The 22,346-nt window shown below is 44.4% G+C and overlaps 1 protein-coding gene across 11 annotated transcripts in view; it reads right to left on the minus strand.

Annotated features, from left to right (window-relative positions):
• The window catches only part of ehmt1a (euchromatic histone-lysine N-methyltransferase 1a), a 103,515-nt gene that overhangs the window by 42,058 nt on the left and 39,111 nt on the right, over positions 1–22,346 (minus strand). For all 11 annotated transcript variants that reach the window (XM_049764209.1, XM_049764207.1, XM_049764201.1 and 8 more), the window contains 7 exons: positions 20,054–20,319; positions 19,891–19,956; positions 18,817–18,905; positions 18,595–18,701; positions 8,747–8,869; positions 7,217–7,318; positions 5,471–5,575 (listed from right to left, as the gene is read on the minus strand). In XM_049764209.1, the coding sequence (XP_049620166.1) occupies positions 5,471–5,575; positions 7,217–7,318; positions 8,747–8,869; positions 18,595–18,701; positions 18,817–18,905; positions 19,891–19,956; positions 20,054–20,319 (858 nt within the window). The remainder of the gene's footprint in view (positions 1–5,470; positions 5,576–7,216; positions 7,319–8,746; positions 8,870–18,594; positions 18,702–18,816; positions 18,906–19,890; positions 19,957–20,053; positions 20,320–22,346) is intronic.

Consider the following 22,346-nt stretch of genomic DNA (forward strand, 5'->3'; position numbering starts at 1 on the left):
ACAGCAATGTGTGTACATACTCTTATTAGTTTCTACAAACTTATATACTTTATCATATCAATCAATGTGTAAATACTCTTATTAATTTATACAAACATAAGTTGCTCCATCAGAGCACAGACACAGCACACAGACCTGGTAACTTTCCAGTACACATAAGGCACAGCTCAGTAACTCCATGACACAGATCCAAAACATTCTTAGACTTAGACTCAACTTTATTAATCCCTTGGGATTACTCCTTCAGGGAAATTCAGGCCCCAGCAGTATCCATACCACAGAGCGGGTATACAAAAGACACACAGATGGCATGAGCGCAACTCAATAGGCCCTCATAAGGCTGCCATACAACGGCGCCACAAAGAAAGCCAGAAAGTGCGAAAGATAAAAGCCATCAAAGCAAAGCAAAGCAAAGCAAAGCAAAAAGACAAAAGAAAAAAGTAACAGTGCCCAACCAGCACCCCTCAATATCAGAAAACACCCCAAAACACACAAAATAGCCTCCACGGGGTCCACAGACAGGTGTAAGGGTAGTCCAGTTCAACGGCACCCAATGGACCGTGGTCGTGAATCGGTGAAAACATCACAAAGCAGGCAATCGTGTGAGCAGCGTCCTGGGCACCCAGTCGGGGCATGTGCAGATGGTCACCACGGGGCTAGCACGGCGAAGGTCGCTGGTTCTCGACGACACATTATCAGTAGGGTAAAACTAACCTGTCTCACGACGGTCTAAACCCAGCTCACGTTCCGAGGGAGCACAGGGGTCGCGACTGCAAGGCAAGGGACCCGGTCAGCATCAGCCGGATAAGCAGGAAGCCGTCGTAGAGGTACGCCGGTCTCGACCGATGTCCGCAGCCATCCCGGTCCCAGGGAAAAAAAAAAAGAAAATCACATCCAAAGCGATACCGAGGTGCGGTAGAAGGCACCAGCATCGCCGAATGGACAAAAAGACAGAAAGAAAAAGGAGAAAAGAAGGAAATAAAGAGAAAAAGAGAGAACACTGCTGGTAGGCTGGCACTCACGTCGGCGCCATACCAAAGGAAAAAAAAATTAAAAAAATAGATAACAGGACATTCAGGCGATAACAGAACAAATGTCTGCCTTATGAGGACACTATAAAGACTTCTGACCGGAACTATGACATTGTTGTTTCATCTGCTGAAGTGCATTGTGTACTGACTGCCGTAAAACAACCCAAGATCTTGCAAATAAAGAACCAACTGTTACTCCACATCTTTGTTTTCCTTGCTCGACGACGGATATCTTGAACAAAACGGAACAGAACCTTCTTCATCACGAAGTTTATCAGCCATTTTCACTCAGCGGTCAAGCAGGGAACACAACAACAAAGCCAGCGTGTCCAAAATTTGCTGAATTTTAATCACAATACGCACATGCGCAGTACTTGGCGCAGTGATGGGAGCAAGCATGGATAAAATAAAGCTTTTTGCCTTTTGTTGAAGCTAGCACAGCCTTCTGCTGGGCAATGACAGTGAGACCTGGAAGGGTGTGATTGGACTGTCCATAACAAACACCATGCTCAAACATAGTCCATATGCGCACTAGGCACCAGGACACCTGAGGCCGCAGTTCGATGATCTACTTTGTTGTTGTGTCATCTAATTTGTGGCCGCATGTTTTGGACACTCGGGTGAAGAGAGGGGCGGAGCTTTCAACTGATGATGGTGGTGTGTTGGCTCTGACGGTGGGGGAAGATGCCGGTCTGACCTGGCAGACCCAAACATACTAAAAGGGATTGCTGGGAATGGCAGAATCCACTGTCAGTAGTAGTTTCAACTACCACCTCTGGTAGAACTTTGACCATTTCCGGGGAAGGTGGGAACAGTGAGTCTGAGTGGACTCCATTGTTGAGACAGCCGATCAACGGTGCCGCCATAAGGTGGATGTTGCCTGTCGTGATGGCAATCCCCGAACCCGCTGATGATTAGCAGTCAGGGATGCCGTAAAGTTAAATAAGAAGTCTTATCGGACCTTTTTGGCCTGTGAGACTCTGGAGGCAGCCGACATGTACCAGCTGGCCAAGTGGAACGCAGCTTTGGCAGTCGCTGTGGCAAAAACCCGGGCACGAGAAAAGTTTGGCGAAGACATGAAAAATGACTTCCGGAAGGCTTCAAGGAAATTCGGATCCACTGTCTAATGTGGAGGAAGCAGTGCACCGTTAACACCAACTAGAGGAATCACATGCCTCAGCCTCCCTGGTAAGGTCTATTCAAGGATGCTGGAGAGGTACATCGATTGATCGAATCTCAGATTCACGGGGAGCAGGTTATTTTTTCATGCTGGCCATGGAACGGTACACCAGTTCAACACCCTCAGCAGGGTCCTCGAGGGTAAACGGGAGAGGGAGTGTTGGAATAATTTAACCCTTGGCCTGCCAGAACTGGGGCCTTATATTTTACGAGTTGAACTCTTTTCGTTTAACTAAGTTCTTCTTATCTAGTTCCAGGGATGTCCTTTGAACCCCAATCAGTTTTATGTATCCTTCCTGTCCTTCTCTTATCTGTTTGTTAACTGCTGTAAGAGGTCTTCACTAGAGATGAGCAGAGCTCCTTTGCACAGGCAAAATGTTCTTTGTTTAGTTCAAAGGAACTTCTTTCCTTTTAGTTAACTGTAGCTTTGATTCATAGATTGTTGTTGATCTGAACTGTTTTTCTTTACTTGTCATATACAGTTTGAAGTAGTTGCATATACGTAAGATATCCCATATTTACTCAATGTTTGTTTAAGGAACTGCATACCAGTTACCTTGTATTTACTCAATGTGTGTTGAAGTGTTTAGGGCTAGTTACTCATTATTATTGTGTGTTGTGTTAGTTTACCAAGAAGATAAACTTAGCAAAGGTTTAGTTGCATTGTTCCACAAAACGGCATTCAACGTGCTTCAAGTTATCTGATCACAGTCCAGGATGAGTCAGCCAACCAGGGAGAAGACAGCCGGTTGAGGAAACAGGACAGACTCTGCAATTCCAGTGCTGGGGCCACGGGCCGACAATTAAAGGCTAAATCACACCACACTACATTCCTTAGCTAATCAGCGTTGCTACAGCCACAATCTCCTCTCCCTTTAGTGTAGCAACGCCTCTGTAGCCAGGGCAACCAAAACATTAAAAAGAGGGGCATGTGGAGTAAGGACTCAGAATTGATGAAAATTGTAACTGAGTTCCTTTCTCTATCGTTCTCCTCGCGAGTAAACCTATCCTGGTTGTCTTCTCTTTCTTCCAGCGTGTGGTTTAATGTCTGATGGTACTTAGACCTGACAGGGGGGTTTCCAACCCGTTGATAAGGGCAGTTTGGTCCCTATAAAACCGATATGAGTTTGGTCCGCAGTAAGTCGAATTTGTTTCCAGCGAGGATTTGACTCTGCCAAGGCTGCCCTTTGTCACTGATTCAGTTCATGACCTTTGTGGACAGAATGTCTGGGCACGGCCAAGGCGTTCAGGGTATCCGGTTTTGCCGTTGCAGTATTTTTGCAGATGATGTGGTATTATTGGCTTCTTCAATCTGTGATCTGCAACTTTCAGTGGAGCGGTTCGCAGTAGATTGAAGCAGTTGGGATGAAAATCAGCACCTCCAAGATGCCTTCTCCGGGTTAGGTATTAGATCCTGCCCCAAGTGGAGGGATCTTGGTGTCTTGTTCACAAGTGAGGGCAAGATGGAGCGGGAAATCGACAAGCGGATCGGTGCAGTGTCTACTGTGATGAGGACTCTGTACTGGTCCGTCGAGGTGAAGAAAGAACTGAGCCGAAAAGCTGCGTTGCGGTTTCTTTGCAATGGAGCCACGACTGCAATTTACACCCGCGGCAAACAGCTGCGTTGCGTCTCCGGAAATCTCCGCTCGAGACCATAAGATCAAGGGGGTTCACGCGATCAAGAGTTGAGTTTACACAATAACAACCATGTAAGGGTGAGCTATTTGTGAACAATAGCCATCCTTTTGTTCATATTGATATGCTTTTGGAACATTATTTGCGTGGCTTTGGCTCTTCTACCATGGGTAAGTACGTTTTGTGTTTATGTAGCGTTATTTTGTTTAATTTATTTTTAAGTTCATGTTAAATTTATTTCAAGCTGTTTTTTGCGTTTTAAATTTCCGACTCATGCCAAGCTAAGTAGTTAGCTGAAATGAAAGCTCTGTAGGTTGTAGATATGAGATATGTTTTCATGAAATTAATATATCAGATCTACCTTGTACGCCGACGCACGATTTCCTGTCTGAGACGTGTAAATGCTTCATGCATGCTGTATCCAAAAGAAATAGAAGGCTTGCGGAAGGCAAACGAACAGTGGCCACGTTCCGCTGACGTACTGCAGCAAGTGTGAATTGACTCCTCGACTCCAATGCTTTCTATTCCTTGCGGCATTCCGAAGAAGACCACAGCCGTTCCGCACCCAGTGGGAATTAGGCATTACCCTCACCTATGGTCATGGGCTCTGAGTCGTGGCCAAAAAGACAAGATTCCGGATACAAGTAGCCGAGATGATTTTCCTGTGCATGGCTCTCCCTTACAGATAAGCTCAATCATCCAGGAGGGACACTCAGTTGAGCCGCTGCGCCTCTGCATTGAGGGTAAACCGATGAAATGTCGGGGGATCTTCTAAGGATGCCCCCCTGGATATCTCCCGAGTGACACACTTAACTTGCTGTCACATCCATGAGATTCTGTACTGTTGAGAATATAAGTGACAGTTAACAAAACCACGTCCCCAAACAGTTGAGGTCCATCAAGCTCCTATCCGGTCCATAGATTTACACTAACATTAATCCAGATATTTTCTGTCAGCAGCCATAAAACATGATATGCTAACCTGCGTTTTCAAGCAAGCGCACTGGATATTTTTGCCTCCAGCTTAGCAACACCCCAAAAATGATGCCACATTGTTCCCAAACTCTAAAGGGAAGAGTTAATGAGGCAATGCTTCACTATCCAGTTAGAAAGAGTTACCAACTCAGCAGTAAAAGAGCATGATTGAGCCAGAAGGCTTTGCTGGTTGTATTTGAGATACTTGTCATGGGGTTATCTCAGACTAATCTTGAGACCTGTATGTTTTTGCCTCAATAGTTGTAAAATTAGCTTTTCGGTATATTTTAATGTTAAGAATATTTCTTTCCATTGCGTATTATACCTTTTGTCTCAATCTAGAAGCACTTGTAATGGGCCAAAAACACTCAATTACATGCTCTGGTATGTTCCTTTCCATTGTAAGTGTCCAGAAAAAAGTCAGACCAAGAAGAGTCAACTGAGGAGGGGTGGGGCTTCCGTGAAAGGTCAACTGTGCCTTGAACTTGAATGCTAAATGAAGGCAATGTTTCATTGAGACTCACAATTTCACATAAAAGGGATCCCGTTTGTGTTCATGTATTGTTTGGAGTAAGTCATAATTCACTGTAGGTTATTTGATATATGAGAAGTGTGGAAAAACTGCAAAGATAAACACTGCCCAAAATTACCTTATCTCTGATGTTAACGTCTGCCCCGTTTTCGAGCAACAGGTAGAATACCTCCTTATGCTTGTGCTCTATTGCCCAGGTGATGGGTGTCCATCCTCCATCATCCTGTTCAAGCACAAGTTACACTATGAATGTAAAACTGAACAGATTCATACTCATACAATTACTTGATTTCATAAAATTATCATTGGGATGGATAGACGATAGCATGCAGAGCTGAGTATTTTAAGTGGTTTCTGGGAGCAGTTATTACCGTAATTTCCGGTGTATAAACCGCACCAGTGTATCAGCCGCACCAGCTAAAATTCGGGGATATTTTAGTTTTTTTCTTACATAAGCCGCACCGGACTATAAGCGGCACGTGCACACGAGTTTTTTACAAAGAAAGACAGTACACAGAAAGCCTTTTTGAAGTTTGAATAACATGCTTTAACATGTCTTTCTAAACATTGCCTGTGACGCAGCAGTAGTACCGCAGCAACACGGAGGTGTGCACGCGAGTTATTAACAAAGAAAGACTGGACACAGAAAGCTTTTTTAAAGTTTTAATAACATACCTTAACATTTCTTTCCAAACACTGCCTGTGACGCGGCAGTAATACCGCAGCAACACGGAAGTAACACAGCACTAATAGGGCTGGTTAATGTAAAAGTAAAAAGAAGAGCTTCATCGTCTTCATCTTCCTCCTGTGCACTGAAACCGTTGAAGTCTTCCTCCTCAATTTCTGATTGGAATAGCGTTAGATATCCTTCGCCACACACTTTCTCAGTATCTCTTTCGTCGTCGTTTTTATCCTTTTCTTCTAGTATTTTCCATGATGAGGGTCTGTTCATGCTAATCTTATTCATGCACGAAGTAGACGGGACCACAAAATAAAGAAAAGGGTGCCGCAACACAATGTCATCAACATCGACTGCCTTTGGCTTAAAAGCGGCATCATATGCATTTCTTTTGTCGCCCATAATGACAGTTTGTGTATAAAAGCTTCCTTTCAGTAATGTCCGTCTTGATCGCGTTCTGCGTGATGCGCGAAATGTTGTAAACACAAACTAGCACGTCTTCTTCCGCGCATTATCTCTTCTTCGCCTGTCTCGCTCTTGCTTCCTGCTAGAGCGCCCCCTGGAGGCCGGAGGCCATAAAAATCCATAAGTACGCCGCGCCGCCATTTAAGCCTCAGGGTTCAAGTAACCTTCTGAATAAAATGCATTAACAGTTCACATTCATTACAACTTGTTTTTGGTGAGCAAAATGTCAGAAGAATTGAATTTAAATGCTGATTGATTGGGTTTTAATACAATGCAGATGGTCCAAACAGCGCCACTGCTTTGTGTAATCTCTGAGTCACATGGCAGAGTAAGAGAAAGGGTTTAGAGCACAGGTGTCAAACTCAAGGCCCGGGGACCAGATACGGCCCGCCACATATGTGGCCCACGAAGACAAATTGTGCATCAAATTCGTGTGTCATTTCTAGAATTGCAAATTGTCTTCACTTTTAATATATATTTTTTAAAATATTTGACCAGTTTTTACTCGTCTGATTTGAAAACGAGTTATTTGTCAGTTTGTTTTGTAGCTTTTACTGTATATAATATTGTTAAGAGTAAAAGTGATCAAGTCATCACAAAAATCACGAAAAACATCTTATATAAGCCGCACCTGACTATAAGCCGCAGGGTTCAAAATTTTGGAAAAAAGTCCCGGCTTATACATCGGAAATTACGGTAAATGTAGTACAATTTGTCTACCTGACAGTTGATGCACTTGGATGACCTGGTGAGCAGATGTTGCACGATGCCATAATGTCCCAGTTTAGAAGCCAGATGCAGACAGGTCAAACCCATTACATCCTGATGTAAGAATATGAATAAACGAAATGGGACAATGAAAGGATATTTTCTCACATTAAAGACAAATGAATTGAAAATGGTGGCAACAATATAAATCACTCACTCTCACGCTTCCTCTCTCTCCCTCCTTCCCCCTCCCCCCTCACTCTCTCACCTCGCACTTTCTCTCCCTCTTTCTCCCTCTCGCACTCTCTCTCCCTTTCATGCTCTCTCTTTCCCTCCTCCTCTTGCGCTCTCTCCCTCTCTGTCTCCCTCTCTCTTCCCGCCCCCAACTGAAAGAACATTTCATCACATTAAAGACAAGTTGAAAATAGTAACAATACAGTATACTAAATCACTCACTTTCACTCTCACCCTCCTTCTCCCTCCCTCCCTCCCTCCCTCCCTCCCTCCGTCCCTCCCTCACACTTTCTCTGCCCCCTCTCTCGCTCAATCTCTCTCGCACTCTCACTATCTCTCACTTGCTCGCTCGCTCTCCCCACACATGTACACAGACAATTATATATAATAAGATAAATATATATACACACATACTGTATAGATCAGACCTGGGCAAATTACAGCCCGCGGGCCACATCCGGCCCTTTGTGCGTCCCTGTCCGGCCCGCATGAGGCCAATCCTAAATTATATTTGATTACTACTTAATTTTAAAAAAAAAATAAAAAAAATTGTGTCGTGCGTGCAATACAACTGTTTTGCTTTTATTTTGAAAGGCGTCTCACTTCTGTGTAGCGTACGTGTATGTGAGCTGTGCGTGAAGGTGAAAAGTGAGAAGTGATGCTGCCCGAGAAATGTGTGCTGACCCTCAGAAAAGAAAAGTTGACAAGGAGCGCCGTGTTTTCAACAAGACATGGACTGCCAAGTATTTCTTTACAGAAATGAAAGGTAAAGCCGTGTGCCTGATTTGTGGTACACAGGTTGCTGTGTTTAAGGAATATAATTTGAGTCGCCACTACACGACCAAGCATGAGAAAAAATACATCTGTCTGATAAACAGGGCGCATCAGAGGCTGATGCATTGCTAGCAAAACTGCAAGCCTAACAAGGACTTTTCATCAAACTTCACACCCAGAGATGCAGCAGCTTTGTCATTTGAGGAAAAGTTAAAGTTAAGAATAAATTGTACAGATTAATGATTGTTTTTCTATTTGACCTATACACCACAATTTCACATAGCTTAATATAAATATAAACATAATAATTGTATTCTTCTAATTACCAGTACCAACTATTTAAAATAAATAATTTTGTGCATTTTACAATGGAAGAAAATTGAGCAGGTTTAAGTTATCGTGGGTGTGGCCTTCTGACACAACTCAGGTTTTTCATGTGGCCCCTTGTAAAAATTAATTGCCCACCCCTGGTATAGATGGATATAAGCATGTCTGCAATGTACAGTGTAAGTACAGTACATTTTAAGTACCAACCTTGTGGTTTATAGATGCTCCAGCCCTAATCAGGTACTTTACTGTCTCTAAATGGTTATTTTCACAAGCTGCCATCAGGGGTGTTCTCTGCGCTTCATCAAGCATCTCCAGGTTGGCTCCAGCCTACAAACACACACAAAGTTTTAAACCCAAACAACATGTGTTAAAATTTTAGAACCACAGAATAAAGATTAACATCTAGGGTTTGATGAGGTGTATAAATATTTCTATGATGGAACCAATGCAAATTCTTTACTCGTCATGTAATTACCATGTAGTTTGGCGACAGACTGAACACAAAACAAAAATTTTTGGGGTGACTGCTTTGTGTAACACAAATTTTTGTGTCATTTTAAACAGAACAACCAAAGGTGGAAGGATTTTTCTTACAAGACATAGACACCCCTCCGTGAGTCGTCACCTTATTGTGGTGGGGTTTGTGTGTCCTAATGATCCTAGCAGGGTCACCCATGGCAAAAGGGTCCTAGGTGAGAGGCCAGACAAAGCACGGCTCACAGATCACTGATGATGATTAATAAAAAGGGATTCCATTCTCCCTCGGTGGGTCACCGGGGCCCCCCTCTGAAGCCAGGCCTGGAGTTGGGGCTCGAAGGTGAGCGTCTGTTGGCTGGGCCTTCACCCATGGGGCCCAGCAGGGCACAGCCCGAAAAGGCAACATGGGTCCCTCTTCCCATGGGGTCACCACCTGTGGGAGGGGCAAAAGGGGCCGGGTGCAGAGTGAGCTGGGCGGGGGCCAAAGGTGGGGACCTTGGCGGTCTGATCCCCGGCTACAGAAGCTGGCTCTTGGGACATGGTATGTCAAAGAGCCTGAGCTGGTCAGAAAGGTTCCGAACTTGACTCCGAGGTAGACTGAGGTGGTGCTGTTGGATTCTTCAAGCCGTGATCTCCACCTCTCACTGGAGCGGTTCGAGTAGGAAGCGGTCGGATGAAATCAGCACCGCCACATTGGTCCTCAGTCGGAAAAGGGTGAAATGCCCTCTCCGGATCGGGGATGATTGCACTTCCGGCGCTGTAGGAGACGGCAGCCTTTCCAGTAGCTCTCTTGTTTTTGACTATTTTTTGACTTTTTTCGACCTTTCGGATTATTTATCTTATTATTTATTTATATTTTTTGTCTATTTTTCTTTGTTCTTTAACTGGTCAGCTCTTGACTTTTAAGTTTAAGCTCGTGCTTTCTTTATTTATTCACTGCTTTTCGGAGTTAGTGGACACTTCTTTTTTATCATCATGCGACGCGGAGCCGGTTTGCTCACATACTTGAAGGAGGAACTGTTATCGCTGAGATTAATGGGGCAAGCTGGACTACGACACGACATCCCGGTGGAGCTGAGGAGGAAGTACCGGGCCTGCAAAGCCGGTGCTAAGATGAAAGCCAGGCGGTCGGAGAACCGGAGGAGATATAAACCATCGATTCCTTCCGTAATCATGGGGAATGTGAACTCCCTGTCCAACAAGATCGGTGAGCTGACGGCACTGAACAACCAGCGGACCTACAGGGAAAGCAGCGTGCTCATCTTTACGGAGACATGGCTAAACCACCTCGTACCGGATGCTAACGTGGACCTGCAGGGATTCACTATGGTGAGAGCCGACAGAGACGCCAAAGCTAGTGGAAAACGGAAAGGTGGGGGTCTGGTCGTGTATGTGAACCATCGCTGGTGTAACCCGGGACATGTTTCTGTAAAGACTGTGTTGTGCTGCCGGGACCTTGAGCTGCTAGCGGTTAGCTTGCGGCCATACTACCTGCCGAGGGAGTTCAGTCACGTGATTACCATCTGTGTTTACATCCCTCCGAGCGCGGACGCAGCCACTGCCTGTGAGACTATACACACTGTCACAGCCAGGCTAACGACTCAGCACCCCAATGCTTTTGTAATAATCTCTGGAGACTTTAATCATGCAACCTTGGACTCTACTCTGCCCGTTTTCCATCAGGCTGTTGACTGCCCCACAAGAAACAACAGGACAATAGACCTCATGTATGTCAATGTGAGGGATGCGTACAAGGCCACACCGCTCCCCCCACTGGGGAAGTCAGACCACAACCTGATCCACCTACAACCAGAGTACACCCCCCTGGTCAAAAAACAGCCCGTTGCGACCCGCACCATCAGGAAGTGGACCCCAGAGATGGAAAGTGTCCTGAGAGACTGTTTTAACACCACAGACTGGGATGTGCTGATCGATCCGCACCGTGAGGACATAGAGGGGTTGACACACTGCCTGACGGACTACCTGAACTTCTGCATGGATGTGGTCTCTCCTGTTAAGACAGTCCGCTACTACCCGAATAACAAGCCTTGGGTAACACGGGAGGTCAAAGCCGTCCTGAACAGGAAGAAAGCCGCCTTCAGGAGCAGAGACAGGGAGGCCATGAAGGCAGCACAGCAGGAGGTAAAACACTGTGTGAGGGTAGCCAAAGACACCTACAGGACAAAGGTGGAGCAGAAGCTGAAGGAAAACAACATGAGGGCCGTCTGGGAAGGTGTGAGGACTATCACGGGCCACAACATCAAGACCAGGGTCGTTGAAGGGACAACGGAGAGGGCGAACGAGCTGAACAACTTCTTCAATAGGTTTGATCGGCCCTCGACCCCCCCACCTCTACTGCAGCCATCTCTCCTTCCCTCCACAACACACCACCCCGGAAACGACACAGCACCCCCACCCTCCTCCTCCTGCCCCCCCACCCCAGATAGCACAGCACCACCACTCTCCTCCTCCAGCCCCCCCACGCCAACACAAGCTCTGCCTTACTTCACAGCAGACCAGGTCAGAGGACAACTGAGGAAGCTTCGACCCAGGAAAGCACCAGGCCCGGACAAGGTGTGTCCCAGACTACTGAAAACCTGCGCTGCTGAACTGGGGGAACCACTTCAACGGATCTTCAACCTCAGCCTGCAGCTGGGGACAGTGCCTACACTATGGAAGACATCCTGCATCACGCCGGTTCCTAAAAAGACCCGGCCCAGTGAACTGAATGACTTTCGGCCGGTGGCACTCACTTCACACCTGATGAAGACATTGGAGCGGCTCTTCCTCGGTCTCCTCAGACCTCAAGTGCGACATGCTCAGGACTGCCTGCAGTTTGCATACCAGTCAGATGTTGGAGTGGAGGACGCCATCCTCCACCTACTGCACCCAGTTCACTCCCACATGGATAAGGGAAGCGCCACAGCGAGGATTCTGTTCCTAGACTTCTCCAGTGCGTTCAACACCATCCAGCCCCCCCTGCTCAGAGACAAACTGGGCAGGATGGGAGTGGACCCATACATGGTGACCTGGATCTCCAGCTACCTCACAGACAGGCCACAGTACGTCAGACTAAAAGACACCATCTCTGACACTGTGGTCAGTAAGCACTGGAGCCCCACAGGGCACAGTGCTGGCCCCTGTACTCTTCACCTTGTACACCTCAGACTTCTGTTACAACTCTGAGCTGTGTCACATACAGAAGTACGCGGATGACACAGCCATTGTCGGGTGTATCAGGGACAATAGAGAGGAGGAGTATAGGAGCCTGGTGGGGGATTTCGCCACCTGGTGCCGTGCCAACCAACTGGAGCTCAACATCTCCAAGACCAAGGAGCTGGTCATAGACTTTGGGAGGAACAGGCCTAAGCCTAGGCCCGTACTGTTGGAGGGGGCTGAGGTGGAGGCTGTGGACTCCTACAAGTACCTTGGGGTGTGGCTGGATAAAAAACTGGACTGGTCAACTCACACCAACCACCTTCACAGGAAGACACAGAGCAGGATGTACTTCCTGAGGAGACTACGTTCTTTTAACATCTGCAACAAACTCTTGGAGATGTTCTACCAGTCCGTGGTTGCCAGTGTCCTGTTTTACACCGTGGTGTGCTGGGGCAGCAGCACATCCAAGAAGGACACCTCCAGACTGGACAAACTGGTCAGGCGAGCCGGCTCTCTGATCGGCAAGAAGCTGGACTCATTGGAGACGGTGGCAGAGGCAAGGACACTGAAAAAACTGTTGGACATTATAGGCAATGTCAGTCACCCTCTGCACTCTGTCATCACTAATCAGAGGAGCCGGATCAGTGGGAGACTGCTCCTCCCCAATTGTAGGACAAGCAGACTGAAGAACTCCTTTGTCCCCCAAGCCATCAAGCTATTCAACTCCTCACTGGGGAGGAGGTGACATGGACATGAACAGGGACATGGAGTTGCTTGTAATAACTGTACACATTCTTCACGTCAATATACAATGTGCAATATTATGGCAACTACTGTGTAGTGTTTTTACCTCCCTCAATTTTCTTGCCTAGTTTATCTTTTGGCCTCTTTTACATTTCATTGCTATCTCTTGCACTGTGTGTATTTCTGCATCTTCTGTATATCTTGATCTCTTGTGTTTTTCTTGTGTATTTTGTATTTTACTGCTACTGGACACAGAATTTCCCTGAAGGAGTAATCCCAAGGGATTAATAAAGTTGAGTCTAAGTCTAAGTCTAAGTCTAAATTCTGCCCCAAGTGAAGGAGTTCAAGAATCTTGGGTCTTGTTCAGGATGGAGCGCGAGATCGACAGGCGGATTGGTGCAGCATCTGCTGTGATGTGGACTCTATACCAGTCCGTCGTGGTGAAGAGAGAGCTGAGCCGAAAGGCAAATTACCTCTCGAATTGCCTCTCGATTTACCAGTCGATCTATGCTCCTACCCTCACCTATGGTCACGAGCTATGGGTCATGACTGAAAGAACAAGATCCCGGATACAAGTGGCCGAAGTGAGTTACCTCCGCAGGGTTGGATGGGTTGGATGGATGGGATGGGGGGGACCTAGTGAATGACCTGCAGAGAGCTGGGACCATGGTAACAAAGAGTACCATCAGTCACACACTACGTTGCCAGGGACTCAAATTCTGGAGTGCCTGAAGTGTCCCCCTGCTTAAGCCAGTACATGTCCAGGCCCGTCTGAAGTTTGCTAGAGAGCATTTGAATGATCCAGAAGAGGATTGGGAGAATGTCATATCGAATGTCAAACTTTGGTCCCAGCTCTCTGCAGGTCATTCATTCGGTCCCCCCGTGTGGTTCTGGGATTTTTGTTCACCGTTCTTGTGATCATTTCGACCCCAAAGGGTGAGATCTTGCATGGAGCCCCAGATCAAGGCCATTATTGAACAAATACTATATTTTTCGGACTAAAAGTTGCTCCGGAGTACAAGTCGCATCAGCCATAAAATGCACAATATAGAGGAAAAAAACATATATAAGTCGCACCGGAGTTTAAGTTTAAATCCAACACCAAGAACAGACATGAACCAGCAACAACAGGCTAAGGTGACATAAACACAAACGAGGAGCTGAGAATGGGCCTGATGTAACATTAACAGTTATTCAAATAACTATAACAACACGTTTATCAAACCATCTGTGTCGCTCCAAATCATTAAATCCATCGATCAAATTCGTCGTCCTTTCTGTAAACAACGCTGCGTGTGCGGCGCGTCACTGACGTCTGACTTGTCGTCAGTTGCAGTTCAAATTATTCCACAGGCCCGTATAACAATATATACACTATATCAAATAACAATAATATAAACAACAATTTTATCGAACCATCCGTGTCACTCCAAATCTTTAAATCTATCGGACTTTTCGTCTTGTGTCACTTAAAAAAAAAAAAGAAGAAAAAAAAAAATCACACAGCTGTTGACACTGCTGGAAGGAACTACACTGACATCAGACTAGATATATCAAATAAATGTAATTTAAGGAACAATTTTAACAAACCATCCATGACACTAAATCACAGGTGTCGAACTCAAGGCCCGGGGGCCAGCTACGGCCCACCACATCATTTTATGTGGCCCGTGAAGACATATTTGCATCAAATTCATATCATTACTAAAATTGCAAATTGTCTTCACTTTTAAAAAATCTTCTTTTTAAACTATAAGTTTTCACTAGTCTGATTTGAAAATGAATTATTTGTCAGTTTGTTTTGTAGCTTACATTGTATATAATGAGGTGTTCATATATTTATTTGGGTTGACAGTCATAATGGCCCTCCGCAGGAAACTATGGCTACAATGCGGCCCGCGACAAAAAATGAGTTTGACAGCCCTGCTCTAAAAATATTTGTCAAAAAACAAAACAAAAAAAACCTGTTGATTCCGGACCTACGTGCGCCGCTGATGTCAGCCTCGTTGTCAGTTGCGGCTCCCATTATTCCATAGATCTACGTATATAAATATAATGTAGCGTTATCAAAGTGGGTTTGGTAAGCGGCTTTTAATTTCACAAAACAAGAGCTCAACATATGAGCCAACACACGCAAGCGCCTTGGATCGCTCTTCCCGTCTCCCTCCCCCCTGCTGCCTTCACGGCCTCGCTAGACAATCGGAAACTACTGAAGTCTAACAACATACACGTTGCTACTCTAAATAAACTATATGTCAAATAACTATAACAAAAATAACAACAAAAAGAACCATTTGTGTCACTCCAAATCATTAAATCTCCTGACTCCGGAAGTCAGTGAATGGAACTCATTGTCAGTGAGGCTCCAATTATTCCACAGCCATAGTGCGCCCTCATGCAGTTTAAAGTGACAATAACATGTGAAGTGATCATCAAATTACTAGTGAGTAATGTGTTAATAATCAAGTAAAAATTTGTGAAAAATTTCACATAAGTTGCTCCTGAGTATAAGTCGCCCCCCCCCACCCAAACTATGAAAAAAAACACGACTTATAATCTGAAAAATATGGTACTTATTTTCCATCATAATTTGCAAATAAATTCTTTAAAAACACCAGCTCAGTGGCCTAGTAGTAGAGTGTCCGCCCTGAGACTGGAAGGTTGTGGGTTCAAACCCCGGCCGGGTCATACCAAAGACTATAAAAATGGGACCCATTGCCTCCCTGCTTGACACTCAGCATTAAGGGTTGGAATTGGGGGGTTAGATCACCAAATGATTCCCGAGCGCAGCACCGCTGCTGCTCACTGCTCCCCTCTCCCCCAGGGGATGGATCAAAATCACATGGGGATGGGTTAAATGCAGAGGACAAATTTCACCACACCCAGATGTGTGTGTGACGATGATCATTGGGACTTTAACTTTGGGACTTTAAATCAGACAATAAGATTTTTGGGATTTTTTTTATTTTATCTCTCATAGTTGAAGTGTACCTATGATGAAAAGTACAGGATTCTCTCATCTTTCTAGTGGGAGATCTTGCACAATTGGTGGCTGACTAAATATTTTTTAGCCCCACTGTACGTATGTACATACATACACGTGTACGGACTGACGGACGGGTGGACTGACGGACGGGTGGGCTGATGGATAGGCGGACTGACGGACAGGCGGGCAGGCGGGCGGATGCATGGACACACATGAAATGTTAAAACTCTGCGACAAACTTGAGCTGCATCTTTCATGCATGAAACTTTTAGATGTGTGTCATATGCACAGCAAAAACAATGCGACAGTAGCCATTTATAAATGCTTTGGCTTCTGTGATATCACATCACCAGAAATGCCCGAAAATGAGCGGGTGCTAGATTCAAACAGCAGATGGCACATTCAGAATTGTACAAAGTATTTAGTGATTAAAGTGCTGTATACCTATGATCTTATCATTTTTAACAAGAGTTACTCATTGAATAGGGATTCAAGAGGTCTCAAGAACTTTTCAATGTTTGTTGCCTGACCTTTAAAGGCCCAGAGACACCGGTATATGTATAAATCGGTTTTAGTTAGCTTATCAAAGTCAAAGTCAAAGTCAAAAAGTCAAAGTCAAAGTCAGCTTTATTGTCAATTTCTCCACATGCCAAAGACACACAAAGAAACCGAAATTTCGTTCCCCCCTATCCCACGGTGACAAGACATGGCTCACAACAGACAAACAAGTAAACAAGTATAACAAAAGTGTGCTGAATAAATAATGAATAAATAACACAACAATAAATAAATAAATAAGAGGAGCAGAAAAAAAAGGAGCAAGTGCGCGTACAGCAGACATTCCCGAAAATAGCGCAACAGTGCCGCACGCTACGCAGAAGGGGGTAGCGAGTTCAGGGCCCTAACAGCCTGGAGAAAGAAGCTGTTGGCGAGTCTGGTGGTGCGGGAGCGCAGGCTCCTGTACCTCTTCCCAGAGGGCAGAAGGTCAAACAAAGAGTGAGCCGAGTGACTCACATCTCTGGCAATCGAGGTTGCCTTGCGGGCGAGATGGGAGGTGTAAATGTCTTTCAGGGAGGGGAGCGAAGCACCAATAATCTTACCAGCCGTATTCACTATGCGCTGCAGGGCCTTCAAGTTCTGTTCAGTGCAGTTACCACCCCAGACAGCGATGCAACTGGTGAGGACGCTCTCAATGGTGCCACGGTAGAATGTAGACAGGACTGCCTGAGGAGCACATGCACGCCTGAGCTTCCGCAGGAAGTACAGGCGGCGATGAGCTTTCTTTGCCAGTGACGAGGTGTTTGCGGACCAGGAGAGGTCCTCACTATTGGCTTATAAATATAAATTGACGATCGAAACAACGAAAAGGAAGCTGTTGCTCTGACAACGCGCAGACGAGTTTGACTGCACCGAGCCGCCAGCCGGAAGTGACGTCTCATGACGTCTCAAGTTGTACGCGTTTAGCTTCAGTGAATGTAAACAAAAAGAGAAGAGGGGCCAGCGCGGAGACGTCGGGCCAGGCTTGCGGCCCGCGTCTCGCCCAGCCGTGCCTTCCATTCTCCTGGCGTACGTTCGTTCGCGGGACGACAAGATGGGTTGCGTTCGCCTGATAGGATCCACGAACCGGACAGTGCGTGCCTGCTGTGTGCTCGTGTTCACAGTGGCCTGGTTGACTGTCATCTTTCCGGACTCTGCTGTGCATCGGGAGCGGCTAGCGTGCTCTTATTGTTCATCTTCTTGTTTTATATGTGTTGTTTACTTGTATGTGCGTTGTGAACTCTGTCTTGTCACCCTGGGATAGTGAGAAACGTAATTTCGATCTCTTTGTGTGTCTTGACATGCGGAGGAATTGACAATAAAGGAGACTTTGACTTTGAGACTTTGACTTTGAAAAGTATGTCGAAGCGTGACGGGAGGGGCACAATTCAGAAAACGTGCTCAGCTCGTCGAATAAATGTGATTTAAGCAATAAAATTAAAAATGCGCCTAAAACCTAAACCAAACGCTGCAGATGTCACCATGCGCAGTGGTCAACTCGGCACTCTAAAGCCCCCTGAGAACTTTTTACTATGCCAACCTAACCACAGTGACAGGAGAGGCACAATTCAGAAAACGTGCTCAGCTCGTCGAGAAAATGCGATTTAAGCAATAAAATTAAAAATGCTTATAAAACCTAAACCAAACGTTGCAGGTGGTCATTTCTTCATGTGCCGAGATCAACTCGGCACTCTAAAGCCCCCAAGAGCACTTTTTACTATGCCAACCTAACCAGAGTGACGGGAGGGGCACAATTCAGAAAATGTGCTCAGCTCAGCCCAAGTGAACTGCTAGATTCATCATATTCTGCGTCAAAGGAGGTTTCTGAATCGGATAAAATGATGCTAATATTGCCGCTAGAAACGGAGCTGTCGCTATCATCTGCCATGTTGTTTGGGTTTGTTGAGATCCGGATGTACAACTTGTGACGTCACAGTAATGGCACCAGTGTGGCTGCGTGCGGAACCCGATCGATAAACTGGCATTTAATTTTAGCTTTATTCTTAGTAATCGGTGTCCATTTTAAATTTCCAATGCGGCAAATGTCTTCTCTTTATACATTCTATCAAATTCCGTTCTAATTAAAAAAAAAAAAGGGACGTCTCTAGGCCTTTAACAAACCGAGGAAAGCAGTGAGACTCCTCCTCACCTGAATTAGCATATGGCAAATTTCTTCATGCCCTTCAGTTGCAGCAGCATGTAAAGGTGTTCGTTTGTTTTGGTTATCCATCAGACAGTTGGGATCCTTTCCATCAACTGCAATAGACAAATTTGGTAGTTGACACTATGCATAATGGCACAAACATTCCGTGAAGTCAGACAGCTTGTATCGCTCATAAGATGAAAAAAAAGAAAACAATATTGAAGTTACCTAATAGATGAATGACCCTCTGGAGCTGTCCTTCTTCTGCAGAAATGTAGAGCTGTCCAGTAGGGTAATTTACTTTTGTTGATTTCAGGCTACAAAAACATGAAGCTCAATAAATTGTCTATGAACTGTCAAGTGCAAATTAGTTTCCAAGGCAGTGCATGTTTCCAAAATACAGTAATCCCTCGTTTACCGCGGTTAATTGGTTCCACGCCCACCCGCGATAGTTGAAAATCCGCAAAGTAGAGAACATACATTATTAGAATATCCACACAAGGATTTTATGAACTTTTATTTAATTTTTAAACACTTTTATGTACTTTTATGTATTTTAAAACACTTTTGTAAACATTTAAAGTCAAATTGACTTTTAGAAATATTCTTATTTATTCAAATAAATAAGAAAATAAAGAAAATAAAAGAGTAAATATATTGTTACAATATATCCACACAAAACTTTGATTAACCTTTATTGTAGTTTTAACCATTTTATTGTTTATCAAACACTGTTTTTGCATTTTTAAACACTTGCAAAGGTTTTAAAGTCAAGAAACATTCTTGTTTACTAACTATTTAGTAAACACTTTTGTGAACATTTTAAAGACAAACTGACTTTCAGAGACATTCTTATTTACTAACTACTTAAACACTTTTGTAAACATTTTCACGAAAATCTCAAAGTAAAAAAAGCTTCCGTGATGAAGCTCAGGTCTGATATGTTGAGACAGACAGTGCAGGAGGCTGAGCTAAATTGTAGTTAGAACTGCTAAGCCAATCAGCTGCAAGGACACAGCTCAACATGTTCCCATTGGCCATTAGTGTCATATGGTCAGACTAAGCCGCACTCTCCAAGCTCCAAGTGAGGCCCGATGCCGCTGATGGTGGAGGGTTGCACTTGCCTGTCTTGTGTGCTTTATTCCGGCATATGACGATGTGAATGTGGGTGTGAGACATAAAAAAAATGAATAAAAAAAAGTTTCGAAAAAAAATCCACGATAGCGCGAGGCCGCGATAGGTGAAGAACGAAGTAGTGAGGGATTACTGTAATGAAATGCTGTATATCAAATGTAACCTTACTTTTCATCATCTAGTCCCATCAGTATACGCTCTAGTGATATGTTAGAACTTCTGCCTGCGGAAACACTGTAGCAATTGAACAAATCCAAAGAAAATTAGATCGTATTGCCTTCTTGATAGGTTTTTGATTAGATCATTAAAAAGAAAACAAATCAAATTTTACCTGCTGAAGTTCAGCTCTCTGCTCTTTTGTGGCTCGCAAGTCTTTTTAGCCCTGAGCATCTGTGTAGCAGGTCTTGGCAGAAGAGATGTAAGTGGTGGTTCCTTGTTTGAGCTTTGAAGGGAGAATGAGGGCATTGTGACCTCTTTCGCCCGACTGGCATCCTCTCCACAGTGAGGACAAAACCTGCGATTCTTTAAAACGGAGGCACAATCTCTGTGAAAGCGGTGTGAAATGCTACCATGAGGCTGGCACTCCATGAAGGTACCCTATGGGAAAATCAGCACAGCAAATGAATAGGAATCTACAGTACCACCAACAAAATATTCATTTTAATTTCTGTATAAAGTGGAACCTTCCGAAATGGAGCCTCACAATTTTTTTGCATCTACTTACGTACCAATTTTAGACTTCCGAACCGACGCCGCAGCCACCCACCCCATCCCCGGTCTCCTTTGCTCTTCTATTCCCTGTTTGTCTCAGCGTGTTAGCAATGTAAAAAAACGAACAGAATATGTCTCTTAAGACTACTGATATGAAACTCTAAATCATAAAGGAGTATGGCGAATACATGCATATTATTGAGCTTGCGAAGGAGTATGACCGGTGTTGTGCCAGAGTAGATACTCTCTGCTGCAGGAACACGCGCGCATTGAGTCAAAGGCGGAGGTTGTTCCCGTGCAGCGAACAGTACCAGCTTGTTTTCAATAAAAACATGAACACACTTTTGTATTTGTCAATTTCTATCTTTAGAAGCTAGGTTCCTTTACTTTTATTTTATTTATTTAAGTTTTCACTTGCATTCTGTGTCAAGTGCGTTCAATGACCAGTCACACAGACAGAAAACTCACTAATTGCGCCAAAAAGTAACGACGAGTATGTGAGCACAATGCAAGCGGGTCGTGGAAGCATACAATAATTTATTAGCCTGACCTGTTCTGTGTCTTGTCAGGGGTATTTTTAGCAAGTGTAGAACATTAGAACTGGTTCCCCCCTCCTCAAGCAAACCTCGGAGGTCAAGAATAAAGTGACATTTATTTTTTGTTATAAAGGTTTGAAAAAGCAAAAATAAAACTGTTGTTTTGGTTTTCTGTGTGTTTTACACAGAGTAATAGGGCCAAAAGTGTGACTTTTGGGATAGTCCAGCACGCATTATTTGCTTTTACATTGATTCCTTAGGGCAGGCATGTCCAAAGTCCGGCCCGCGGGCCAAATCCAGCCCGCGGTCAGATTTCATACAGCCCACAGCTTAAATAATGTATTATTTATGGCCCACCTGTACTGTCAAACCGAATAAAAAAAAAAAATCATGAAACTTGAAACTGTAATTCCTCCTATTACAAAAGGTGGAAGCACCACCCCTCTCCGCTCATTTCTGCCATGGCGACTGCAAAGAAAACGAGGAAAGTTGACATTGAGGGCCGTCGCTTTCAAGAGAAATGGGAATTACAATACTTCTTCACTGAAAATCAAGGCAATTGTGTTTGTCTAATTTGAAAAGAGACGGTTGTCTTGTTTAAGGATTTCAACCTAGAGAGACGCTATCAGACTAAACATGCTAACACATACGACAAGCTAATAGGGAGTGACCGCGCTGATAAAGTGAAGCAGCTCCAAGCTGAACTGGCATCACAACAGTGATTCTTCATGCGGGGCTGTGAGTCAAAAGTAAATATTACTAAAGCAAGCTACAAAGTGGCCATGTTAATACTGTTGATGTTATGAACCTGTAGACGTGACACAAACTATTACTTTCTGAAAGATATTGTAAATGACGAGCAAAATTCACTTATTTTAAGTTTTAATAATAACAGACAACTTTGCATTGCTTATAACTCCTGTTTAAAATGTTCATGAGGCAAAAATAATTTTAAACTCGTGTAAATTTAAGGTATTTCATGCAGTTTGTCCAATGTTATCTGACTTATCAGATATGAATGCAAGGCAGAATGTGTGTTTTTAAGAGTTGTTCACATCTGCCTGAGTGGCTTATATTTGGTTATTTTGTCATTTGAAAAAGAAAGACAATTGTGACAATGAAATGTGTTTTATAACAGTGTATTTGCATGAAAATGTTTGTAGTTAAAAAAAGTCCGAAAAAAATTATTGGCCCCCGGGCCCCTTCATTTTATCAAATCTGGCCCTCCTTGCAAAACGTTTGGACACCCCTGCCTTAGGGAAACGTTGCTTCTATCTAAAAATGTTTCTACTTACAAACCCGATCGCAGAACCAGTTAAGTTTGTAAGCAGAGGTACCACTGTATTCACTTTTCTTGCACTAAGATGGGAGAAAACT

This window comes from Syngnathus scovelli, chromosome 3 (assembly GCF_024217435.2).
Source record: "Syngnathus scovelli strain Florida chromosome 3, RoL_Ssco_1.2, whole genome shotgun sequence".
Lineage (NCBI taxonomy): Eukaryota > Metazoa > Chordata > Actinopteri > Syngnathiformes > Syngnathidae > Syngnathus > Syngnathus scovelli.